General features: G+C 40.6%; 1 protein-coding gene across 1 annotated transcript; it reads right to left on the bottom strand.

Annotated features, from left to right (window-relative positions):
- Positions 1 to 4,917: 4,917 nt before the first annotated feature.
- LOC116620164 lies at positions 4,918 to 10,206 on the bottom strand. The gene is made up of 3 exons (XM_032385811.2): positions 10,068 to 10,206; positions 6,857 to 9,531; positions 4,918 to 5,685 (listed from the first exon to the last, which is right to left on the bottom strand). The coding sequence occupies exons 2-3, from the start codon at positions 7,928 to 7,930 to the stop codon at positions 4,918 to 4,920; spliced, it is 1,842 nt and encodes a 613-aa protein (XP_032241702.1). The 5' UTR covers positions 7,931 to 9,531; positions 10,068 to 10,206.
- Positions 10,207 to 12,699: the final 2,493 nt, after the last annotated feature.

The raw sequence follows: 12,699 nt of genomic DNA, 5'->3' as shown, positions 1-12,699 counted from the left end.
TTGTTGTTGTGTTTGTTGAACCTAGGCTTTTCCGGTGAACATTATAATTTGGCGGGAAATGAAGGGAGGGGCTACTAGTAGGGGGATACTAACTGGCCTACGACACTGATTTTTTTAAAGAGAAACAGGGATTCAAAGGCTTACTTTTAAGAGTTTATGAACGAAATTCTCCGCTATTCCCAAAAAAATATATAAGTGATTGTCCTATTTCCTTTAGTTATTCAATGAGAATAGGGGACTTGCGCTGAGATCACGGGGCTTTTGGGATGACAAACTAGCGCGCGCTCAGACTTTTAGTGGCAAAATAACAGCGGCAAAAAGCATATTATTTAGCGCTTACGAATAAATCCATTAAGTTTTTCTTTTCAGTAAGGGTTTAATTCCTTTAAAAGATTTTTTTCGTCTTTCTCTGGTAGCCCCTCCGCAAGCGTCTGTAAACGTTAGAAACCGAATGTGTCTGAAAACCTCGCGGGTTTCCTGTGGTCAACAAATTCATTTGGTAACGGGGAGGGGGTCCTCAGCTCCTCGCGCTCAACGCTATTCTGCTGCTTTCTGGGTAAAGCGATGCCTGCGGAGAAGGCTAGTTCTCTAGCAAGACGGGCGCAGTCATATCTGTGTTAATCTTGCTTTGATTTGCCACCCAAGGATCAAATGATGTCTAAGCGCAAGCCCCCTATTCCTTATGAGTGCGGCCCCTACACCCAGTTTATAGTGCATCATGGGTATCAAATAAATAAGCAAGTACGCGTAAAGGCAAGTTTGATTATATACATGTAGACATTAAGACGACTTTCAGAGATACAGACATTATTACCTTGATTACCCATGAACCACTGAGGGTTACAGCACATGGATCTGAACTGCAACTTTACTTGAATAAGTGTGTATTTACATTTTAGGGCATATACAGGTGACACTTTGTTCTCTTTAGTTAAACAAACGCTGAAAATTTTATCAATTAGGGGTGTAAAATGTGTGAAAAATACATTTGGGTCCTTATTGAGTAACAAACGAATATATGAACATGATGAATTAGCTATCCACTTCCTAATCATCAGCTGACTCATCTTCTATCACTGTTATTACATATCCATCGTCCTCAACAGCATCCCCACGCAGAATTTCCTCATATTCTCGCTGTTTCTCTGCTTGAAATATGTCCAATGTTGTGCATTGGTTCTCATATAAGATTGGAAGCAGTAATATTTTCGCTGGCTTGACCTCCTATGTCCGGGACCTTGATGTGGAAAGCCTTAGAGGAATCTTGTGGCATGGGGGTATCTGCCCTTGCTTGCAGACCACTCGACGCTGCCATCTCATCACCAGACAATGGGATACAATTGAGGGCAACATCCATCTTCCTCTGAATACTCCTTTCCTTAAATGCCTCCCGTTTTCGTTTGTGATCAATGTTGCCATCTGTTACAGTAATAAATAACAAAATTGGGAATTAATATACTTCCTATAATAATAGAGCACAGTTGAAGAAATCTGGGAGCGGCAAGGAACAACAAATGCATCAATGACAATGATATTTTCTTCTGTTTATTCTTCAGAACCCTGATATGCAATCTAAATCTCTATATGAAATGACTCACTAATTGTTAACTCATCATAAGTTAGCTCCTTCACGTTCCTTTGCGGATCCACTGCAGTTGAATTCTACCTCGCATTTGCATACAATCAGAGGTCACGTGAGATAGCAAGCATGCACTTCGAGCTCAGTGCGAGTTGGACTTCGAGCGAAGCTGCACGTTTTCTACGAGTGAAACTGACGTTTGTACCTTTCGCCTTTTCACAACCAGCTAGTGTTGGAAACTTCATTTTACTGTGAACTATGAACGGTAGAAACAAACTGGTGGCCGAGGAAGATATCAACGAAGAGGCTTTATTGGAAATTTCGGCGGAATCTAATTCTTCCAAGATGGCGGCGGACGTTCCGCTGTCCCATTCATCAGTTAACAGTGAGGCAGGTCCTGCCTCTTTAACGCCAGAACAAGTCTCCTTGCTGACTTCAGCATTTCAGAGATTGTCTGAGAAGTTGGAGGACAGCCCCATGGGCAAAACCTCAAAGGGAAAAGCCTCTGCTGACCAGCGGATTGGCGAAAAGAGCGAGTGCTCGATTCCCGCCAAAAAGCCATGCGGTCCTGACAACCACTCCATGAGTGACTCGGCTGACTGTGAAGCTCTTCTGGACAAAATTATGAGCTCAAAACCATCCACCTTAGCTGATAGTAGAGGTCAGCCAGATCAAAACACCGATAGTGATGATGATGAAGATTTACGCGAGTTAACCAAAGAATATGAGTCGGAAGACTTGACAGGCTCTCCTCTAAAGAGTGAACCACTTGTTAAGCTTTTCAACAAAATGTTTAGGAGTAAAGTCGAAGAAAAGGCACTGAAAGAGAAAATGGAGCGTCAAGTGCGCCCAGAAAATTGTGCCAATGCCAAGGTTGCACGGTGTAATACAGGCATTTGGAGAAAATTACAAGAGCACACAAAGAGACGTGACATGCACATGGTGAAAATGCAACAAGCTCTTGTAAAGGAAATCATCCCAGTTGCCCATGTGGCTGACAAAGCTATGGTGTCCAAGTCTTTAAATTTGGACGAAATACAGCAAATTAAGAAAAGTTGCCTGGAAGCATTGTCCCTATTAACTCATGTTAATTATGAGATTAACATCCAGCGAAAGTTTCTCATGAAACCAGACATTGGATCTGAGTATGCTTCCCTTTGCTCACCTCTGGTGCCATTGACCGATAACCTGTTTGGTGACGACCTCCAAAAACACCTGAAGGACATTGGAGATGAAAATAAAATTGGAGCCAAAATTAACAAAGGAACAAAGGGCAACCCACATGCTTCCCGACCTGGTTTTGGCAGAGGGTTCTACAACCAGAACAGGCCAAAAAAACAGAGCAGCCGGGGTGCTCCCTACCCCGGCAGAAATTACCATCACAAGGGGAGCCGGCAGCAGAGAGGGCCAAAGGCCTCCTGAGTAATACAAATGTAAGTAACAATGCCATGAGCTTTAGAGCTGGCAATATAGCAAAATTCTTTGATGCATGGAGGGAACTCACCTCTGATGCAATAATTCTTGACATGGTTAAGGGCTGCCATATTGAGTTTGACACAGAACCTGTTCAGCATAATTTACCCAAATCCTTTGCAAACCAGTCACAACTGGAAAAGGACATTATTGAAACAGAAATATCCAAACTAATCCAGAAAGGAGTTGTCCAAAAGGCAACCCCTTGCAAAGAGCAGTTTATATTATCTGTGTTTACACGGCCAAAAAAGGATGGTTCGTTTGATCCTAAACCTAAAGCAGTTTAATGCTTTTATCACATACCATCACTTCAAAATGGAATCACTGCAGTCAGTCTCCCAAATGGACTTGCCTCGGCACCCAACCTGTCTATAGCAGCCTCAGAGCAAAAGGCATTTGTTTGGTTGGATATATAGATGACATCATCATTTTGGCTGACTCCCCAGAAGAGCTACGGACAGCTCTTAAAGAGACCAGAGATTTACTGACATCATTGGGGTTCTTCATCCATGAAGCCAAATCTTCCCTTACACCCTCTGAAGAGGTTAAATTTTTGGGATTTATCATCAACTCTGATAAAATGAATTCTACCCTTATCTTCGGAATAAACACACATACGCACAAATACATGGAGAACATTGTATTTCGACCTTGTAAGCGACTAAGATACATTCTTATTACTTACAAAATTCAGAAATAAATAATTAACTTTCTAAATGCTTAAGGTTCTTAAATAAACGATATAATAAAATACTGAAATCTTCATACACGCCAAAACAAGAGCCCTAAACGCAGGACTTATAAGTATAAATAATTCAAATAAATGATTACAAAAATTCAGAGAAGTGCCAGGGAGGCCAGGAAGACCCCCCCGCATGGGAGGAAACCTGGACTGGGGCCAAGACACAAACTCTACTTCCCCAGTGAAGACAAAATGTACTTAAATTCCTAACGAATTAGTAATAGTTCTGGGGCCGGTTGCACAAAGCCTGGATAAGTCTTATCCACCGGTTAAATCCTTATCCAGCGGATAAAAGTTATCCAAGTGGCGTGATTCGGTTGCACAAAGCCCGAATAAAAGTTATCCAGCGGTTAAAGTTATCCGGATGATAGAGGTCGGATAAAATCTTATCGACCGAATAAATGTGAAGAAAAAACAAAATGGCGTCTTGCTTTCCAAATTTTTTGTCAGAATTTAGATTAATTTTAGACGCAGTGAAAGTTGAAACACATGCAAACGACGAATTTTACTGTTGGTAAATTTACAATGAACTACGAACTTACATGCAGCTTTGGCAGGACTGGAATCAAACTATATTGTCCGTTCTGTCGAGAAATGTGACTCCCAAAGACAGGAAAAAGCTAAACACTGTGATAATTCAATGATTTACATGCACTTTGCCTCGATAAACTGTTTGTTTTCTGGCACTTTTAGTAGCTTTTTCAACGGTCGCCATTTTGTTTGAAGGAAAAACAGCGCGCGCTTTGCATATTTACCATGGAAACGGGAAGCCATTTAGTGGTAAGTGATGGCGATTCAGCGGATAGTTATCCAGCCTTCTATCCATGCTTTGTGCAACGCTATTTTATCCGCCGGATAACTATTCGCTGGATAGGGATTTTATCCGGCGGTTAGCGCCTATCCGGCGGATAACTTATCCGGCTTTGTGCAACCGGCCCCTGAAGCGTCGTGCTTGATGTATCTAAATTAAGATGCAGAGCATCGCCATCCGACGTGTTTATCTATTAATTCCTTGTTAAAAAGGCGACAAGCAGGATTCGAGGCTGCTCCTGACCTTAAACTATGCAGCCCAAACGCATTAACATCGGAAACGAGAGGGCTTAGGAATTTTTTAAATTCAACTCTAATGGTTGAATAGGAAACGCTCTTTAGACTTAATTATTCTTCTGACTAAAGGAGACAAATTATCTTTCTGAGGCAGAGCACTTAGAAGCCTTTCCGTGACGGCTACCGGACAAGTGATTTTGTTAGATCTACTAATCAATATAGAATGGCCTTCACTAAATTGGTCATTTTTCCTTTTAGGAACTTGGATTAACATATGATCATCCTTGATAGTGATATCTGATACTTTTATCTTAAGTAGCTCGTCTGCACGGAGGAAACCAGCATAGCCGACAAAAACAATAAATAGGAAACGTAATACCGCTAGACTATCATAAGCTTGATAAAAACTAGCAATGTCTCTAACAATATTTAAAGAAATAGGTTCTTTTGGCTTTACTGGCCTGGCTAATCTACTTTTTGAAGCCTCCAACGCAGTTTTAACAAGAGGGTGCTCTGTCAGCAGCGTCTGTAAACCCGCTAACTTGTGCATCCATGTAATACTGTAGGCAACGCCCTCCACACTCGAGATTCCGACGCCGTTCTCTTCAGCAGACCTGGTCAACTCCGTAAGGAACAATGCTACGTGAAGTGGTTTGGCTGGTAGTGGTTTAACGTCAAACAGAGCCCATGCCCGCCATCTCATCCAACCTGTGTGGTACTTGCGCACTGTTGACTCAGCCTTGGCACCGAGAAGTAGATCAAGGAGGCCGGGCAATGACTGCTGAAGACCAATGTCCTTTGGCATGTCTAATATCGAATACCCTTCCATGATATCTGAAAGAAACTGAAAAAATCACAACATGTGTAGCGACGCATTTATATGATGCGTCCGTCCTTACACCCAAATGGTGATACAGACACCAAAATGGTGATACAGACACAAAAATGGTGATACAGACACCAAAATGGTGATACAGACACCAAAATGGTGATACAGACACCTAAATGGTGATACGCAAACAGCGTAAGTAAACAACAATTGAATTACCAAACCAAAAAGGTCCTTGCGCATTCACCGCATTGTTAACGTAAGTGGTTATAGTACTCTCATATTGCACACCTAAATGGTTCTTGCACATCCCCGCATTATGTACACCTAAATGGTGATTGTGTTAGTTCCACATTCACGCTTAAATGATGTAAAATAGGGATCAAATTCATGCACCAACTGGTGATAGGCCTGAAACGAGTGGCTAAATGGAAAAATCTAAGCGAAGCGCGATCATATTGAAAGAGGGACAGCCCGAAAAAACGGAGCCTTTGTGCTTGTACGCGACGGCCTGACCCGGACCTTCAATTAAGAGATCTTCTATTCTAGGTAATACAAATACTTCCGTCACGTAAGACTTGAACTTCAAGGCTGATGAATGCAAGAAAGGCCAAAAAAGGCTAGAGGGCCACTCAGGAATTATAAGTGTTCCCTGACCCTTAAAACTCTGAAACTTTCTGATAGTCGGGACGATAAGGCTGACAGGTGGGCAGAGCCAGTTATTATTGCAAGTCCTGTGCAAATGCATCGACGCCTGCACTCACGGGTGAAGCGAACCTGGAATTATAACATGTTAGCTTGGTATTATAGACCGATGCAAATCGATCAATTGTGTGAGGACCCCATTTCGCATCGACAAGCCTGAAAACCGATTGATTTACGGACCAGTCATCTTTTTCAACAAATCGACTTAATACATCAGCACGCTGATTGTACTCGCGAGGGATCCATTCAACCTCTAACGAAATACCATTCTTGAGACAAATGTCAAAAATGCTCAATGCAATCTGTTGAAGCTCTGGAGAAGGACTACCGATAGAAATAATTCTGGCCGCGCCTTGAATGTCGGTGAATACTTTAGCTTTCTTATTGCGCAGTTGCTCAATATAAGAAAGACACACATAGTATACCGCCTCAAGCTCTCTGTAGGTTGAGCTCCGGCCGATATCTTCTTTCGTAAATATACCACTGACCGGTGAACCATCAAAAGTAGCTGTATATCCGCCATAACCTGTTTCGATGGCGTCCGTAAACAAAAGCATGCAAGACGTAGAAGGGAAGTAATACGATAACCAATGAAGCAGTCTATGTTAGTATACCAAAAACGAAGCTCTTCCTTAAGGCTTGGCGTAAGACGAACAATAGAATCCCATGATGATCTTGACTCAATAGTATAATACATCTCACGAGTTAACAATCGTGAGATAGGCCCGACAGCTAACGCGCATGACATTACGGTACCACCGATCCTAGCAAGGAATCTGTGAGAACAATAACCATCCGAAAGAGCAGCATCTAGGAAACCTTTAAGTTTCTGAACTTTTTTATCCGGAATAGAGAACTTCATAGCTATTGTATCAATTACAAATCCGAGCCATTCTCCCGCTTGCATAGGAACCCAATGAGATTTGTCCATGTTACAGAGCAAACCTGAAGATTCGAGATCTCTGCGCTGAATAGTATTAGCCACTTGAGCCGATAACTTGTCTGGCTGGCTACCCAAACCGTCGTCCAAATATAAAAAACTTACATGTCCCATAGAGCGCCACCGTTTGACCAAAGGACGGAGAAATTTGGTGAAACAAAAACATGCAGAGCTCAAGCCAAATGGCAAAACGGTAAAGGTAAAATATCTACGAGTGCCATCAATGAAAACCCAAGAAAACCATAGATATTGCTGATGTTCTTCATCTATATCAACATGATGATAGCCGGATTTTAAATCCCATGTAAAGAACCAATTTCCCTCTTCTATGACCTGTGATAATGAACGTAAATCTTCATACTTAAATATTTGTTTCACTAGGTACCCATTAACATGTCTCAGTTCGATAACTAGACGAAGTTTTTCCCCTTCCGCAACGGTTAAGGGATTAACGCAATACGGTGCTTTATCATGCTCAACTATACATTGGTTGCTAAGCAACTCATAAATGGCTTTTGAAACCAAATCTTTGTTTCTTAAAGACGAAAAATTATTGTTCAAAAAACAACGAGGAGGGTACATACCGAAAGGCAAGCGATAACCCCTTTCAATCATTCTAAGTACAAATTCTGGAGCATCAATCGTGTCAGGCCAAAAATTGACAGCTCGTTTTACACGACACTTAACCGTTTCACTTTTCGGTGTATCAGTATACTCGCCCAATTGGCTCTTCAAAAAAGCAGAAAAACTCTGGTCATACTCAACCTCATTACTCCCGCCACCTTCTAGTCATTTAGAGGGCGTCGACGCTGCCGCTCCGGTTCGAGGAGGCTTCTTACAGAAAGCACTCAGATGACCAAATTCCCACACTAATAATGAAAAGATAGATAAAATATCACGAATGAACTGATATCATGAAAGAAAACTTTCCACTGAAGTTTAGTCTCGTCGCTTACGTGTCGAGAGCCGAAGAACGAACATGACAAATTCACGCTATTTCTACCGAATACACAGCGTGAATTACACACATACCAACACTATGTACACCAACACTTGTACACAAACAATAGATTCCTTTCGAAACGTGCAGAATACAAATAACTGCTAAACTGCGTTACCGCAGTTATTTATTTATTCTACCCTTATCTTCGGAATAAACACACATACACACAAATACATGGATAACATTGTATTTCGACCTTGTTAGCGACTAAGATACATCCGAAGCCTGATAAAGCAGTAGTAGTTGTAAAAAATTACTTATCTGATAACACGGCCCAAGTCTTCGGGTATTGCTGGCGCTGGACCCGGAATTGATGACGTTGGTCGAAGCAGTAGCACTTGATTGAGGTCTTGTCCTTAATAACTTCTCCCTTCGCTGGTGTAGCTTATCCTTCTGCTTTTTCTCCGCGCGTTTCTCGGATCGGTAAAGCCGCTTTTCATCATCCGTATCAGACGCTAGGTCGTCCGAAATGTACTCGTTCACGGTGGCCCAACCAAACTCGCTCTTATCAGCAATTTTGATGATTTTCATCCTCTTCCTGACTAGCTGTGCCTTCCAGAATCCGTCGTTTTGCTGTTTCTATAGAACGCGTTTCAATATTCGCAGCTGCGTCCTCGAGCTTCTCCATAACCTGCGCGCAGTGATCCAGTTGCTGTTGATTTCCTTTTGAAATGCTATGGTAGAATCTCAATCAGGTAAGTCTCGTTGAATTTTTCAATTTTTGAAAAGCTCTTCCTGCCCTCTGATATCTGAAGTTTGATTGAGATTCTACCATAGCATTTGCAGGAATGAAGAGGTCACTTCCCGCCTCTTACTGGAGCCCACCCATGCGTTTGTAAACATGGCCACCAAATAACTCGTCTTTAAAGCCTGAGCTCGAAGTGCATGCTTGCTATCTCACGTAACCTCTTCATTCCGGCAAATGCTATGGTAGAATCTCAATCAAACTTCAACTTACAGGTAAGTCTCGTTTAATTTTTCAATTTTTGAAAAGCTCTTCCTGCCCTCTGATATCTGCCACCCGCCACCCACGAACTGTGAAGTCCCACCTCTTGCCCTGTTTCACCTTCTCCTTGTGCAGTTTACCCCGTCTCAGGAGGCGCAAAGATGTTGTCATTAACTGCATATTATCTTGGTAGGTTACAACAGGGGTACTGGAGCTCACTCTCTGTGTAATCAGTTCCTTGTAGTTTGAGATTTCAACACCTTGATTCTATAATAAAATGAAATGGTATCTCTAGTAAGTGACTATACTTAGAACAAAGAACTATACTAGAACAAAGACAAATCGGAGAGTAGAACATATGTATTTACCACTTAGAGTGGTTTTGAAAAACCTGTGAAATACTATTTACTTTATTTAGTACTAATACACTGTAATGTCTTTGTTCTATTTTGTTCTGACTTGACTATTACAATTTTAACAATTGCATTTTGTTTCACAGAATTTTGAAACCACTCTATGTGTGGCTTGGAGAAAAGCAATTGGATTGTGTGTTTAAAACAGTGAATGGCCAAAATATATGTGGAATGTTTATTGTCTTCTTGATAATCACAAGGAGAAATCAAGACAAGTTAAACTTTATCGAGATATGTTCATTATTAGAAAGTTTTAATATTTTGTGAGATTGGTAAAGCAAACATTCCAGACATATTTTCTGCTGTGCCTGATTTTACCAGTTATGCTGTAACAAAAAGTATTTTGAGGCACTCATATCTAATATTGAATATATCAAACAAAACACTTACAAAACTGGATAGGACTCTGATAATCCTAGTCTTTGAAGAAGACCAATCATGGAAGGGCCAGCTCCAAAGCACATACACAATAGTCCAAACAGGATAGGGATGTCGTTACTAGCGTTCTGGTCCCTCAAATCCATCAGGGATGACAGCAGGTGCACTGCAGCTTTCATCTTAAGCTCTGGTGTTTGATTGTTTTCTGCTGGCATTGGAGGACAAGACAAGCTGCTCCAATATAGAGACAATGGTGGGGCAGTCATCTTTTAGCTTTGTCAGAAGTTGATGGAAGAGCAATGTATTCAGTAGTTTACATAGGTCTTCACTTCCTTGTCTCTCATACCCCAATTGAAGATATCTCGTGCTTTGCGGATCTCCTTTGTTATCGTGTCTCTCTCAGAAATAGAAAGCAAACCACCAAGTATCCTTCCTTCACCAGTAATATATTTATAAAGACCAATGATAGTTTGTTTTTTTACCTTAACCTTTTCTGCTAACATGAAATACTCAGAAAATGATCGCCCCAGGTTCAGTTCTTCATTTTGTGCATGTGGCTGGTTGCTTGCCATTGTAGACTGAAGGTGCTGCAATCTTTCAGCCAGTTCACTGTTTCACATCTCAGCACAGTCTTCAGGATCACCGGATGAAATGTTGGTACTTAAAATCTTTATTGTGCTGGAGATGTAGAGGGTACAAGCTCTAAAAGTGTTGTTTTTTGATCATACTATAATACAATCTGATATAAACAGACAAAAGGTGCATAATCAGAAACAGTGTCAGCCCTAACTAAAAATAATAGCTTATTTTTAAGTGTTTCAGTTTAGCCTATTTAGATAACTAACTGAATTTTCCTTCAAATTAGTATTTTTACTTCAACAACTTTAAAAACGGTACCTTTTGAAATGTTCATTTCACTCAGTTCATCCTGAAGTTCTTGAACTGGTACGTCCAGCTCTTGATCTTGGTCGCCATCTTCAGTGTAAAAGTTAAAATAATTTTTTGTTATGATTCTCAAACCAAACTGTAAATAACTTCTTTATTTGAATAAGAATGTAAAGGAGTGAAGGTATATAAGAGGGCACATTGTGAATGGGATCATTCAGTAGAAAATGATAAGAATATTGTAAGTCATACTGTACCTCCAAACAGCAGTCTTTGCCGCCGTGAATCTTTAGCGAGATTTCTCTCTGGTGAAGCAGCATCGCTTGCTGTAGCGTGACCTTAGTAAGCATATCACACAAATTACTATTTTCTGAAGTAAACGAGCTTTATTTTTTAGCATTACTACTGTGTTATAGGTGCTTTCTGTCAAAACTTCAACCAATGGTTGGTTTAAGCCATATTTACACTTACAAGTTTTAGTTGACAACTTTTTATGTGACAATTTTTATTTGCGTGTATACAGGGCAAAGTCAGCAATTTTTATGTGTCCATAAGCTAGCAGGTTTGCTTTTTCTTGGCAATTAAATATTGTTACACTTGAAAAAAGTTGCTAGTGTAGATGCTAACAAATATAGTTGTCAAATAAAAATTGTCAACTAAAAATTGTTAGTGTAGATGGGGCTTTATTCTAGGTCTGACAGAAAATAACAAAATTTTAGAAAGTAGGGCTTAATAGAAAGGAAAAGCTTTTTACGAGGGATGCATTCACACAAAATAAACATTAAGTTACTTATGAGACAGTGGAAACTATATATAATAAAAGTAAACATAGTTGACTGTATTGAAAGACAAAGTTAACTTATTCTCACTGCTTCTCACATTCGTCGTTTCCACCAGAACCAGATCTTCATAGTAGCTTATTTAAAATAAATACATATATTATTCTTATGTACTCATACTGTTTCACTGGAAAAGTCAAGGGGTTTGTGGTCCTTGTAACCAAACAAGACTGTACTCCACTTTCTGTTTGTGCCCTTTCCGGTGCGCTTGGCCACTTTCTTGAAGTTCCTTGTTACGGATTCAAGAAGCCATTTACTGTCGACGGTTTTGAGGGCCGGGTATTGTCTCAGTCGAGCCAGAAGTTCATCTGTGTAGAGCCTATTGACCCTTTTTTCCCTCAATATTTACTCGTATAATTTCTGTTAGAGTCGCTTGGTAGTGATGTTTAGGTTGTCGAACTAGAAAGAAGAGCGATCGACCATTCAACAACAATCTTCTTAAATCGTAAAGAACTTCAATCAATGCATTCTAAAACATATATTAATTTACAAAACTTACCCTTTCGTTTTGTGCCACGAGGAGTTGTCATCGTCTCTCTTCGATCAGTGTTATGCCACTTTGATTTTGAAATGTCGCTACCCGACTTCACGCCACGACCAGCTTTGCTTCTTAATCTTCTAAATATTTTCTCAATACATGTAGTTTTGATGTCTTTTCTTCGATTTCATTTTTTTTAACCTCTTGTTGCACCTTTCTGTATCCTTTACTAAGTACTTGGTATTTTGGAACGAAGCGGTTTGTATCGATTGTCAGCCAAAAGTCAGTTGAAGAAAAGTGCAAGAACTTGAACTGAGCAAAACTTGAATCTCTGGGGGGTGGGGTACCGAACGGGTACCAAACGTGGTCCACATTCTTTGGGTTTCTCTCTTTCCCCTTTTTCCGTTTTTGGCATTGTCCCCTCCCCCCCTTAACAAAGGAA

The sequence above is a fragment of the Nematostella vectensis genome, chromosome 7, assembly GCF_932526225.1.
Source record: "Nematostella vectensis chromosome 7, jaNemVect1.1, whole genome shotgun sequence".
Lineage (NCBI taxonomy): Eukaryota > Metazoa > Cnidaria > Anthozoa > Actiniaria > Edwardsiidae > Nematostella > Nematostella vectensis.
This window is presented reverse-complemented; position numbering and strand designations above follow the sequence as displayed.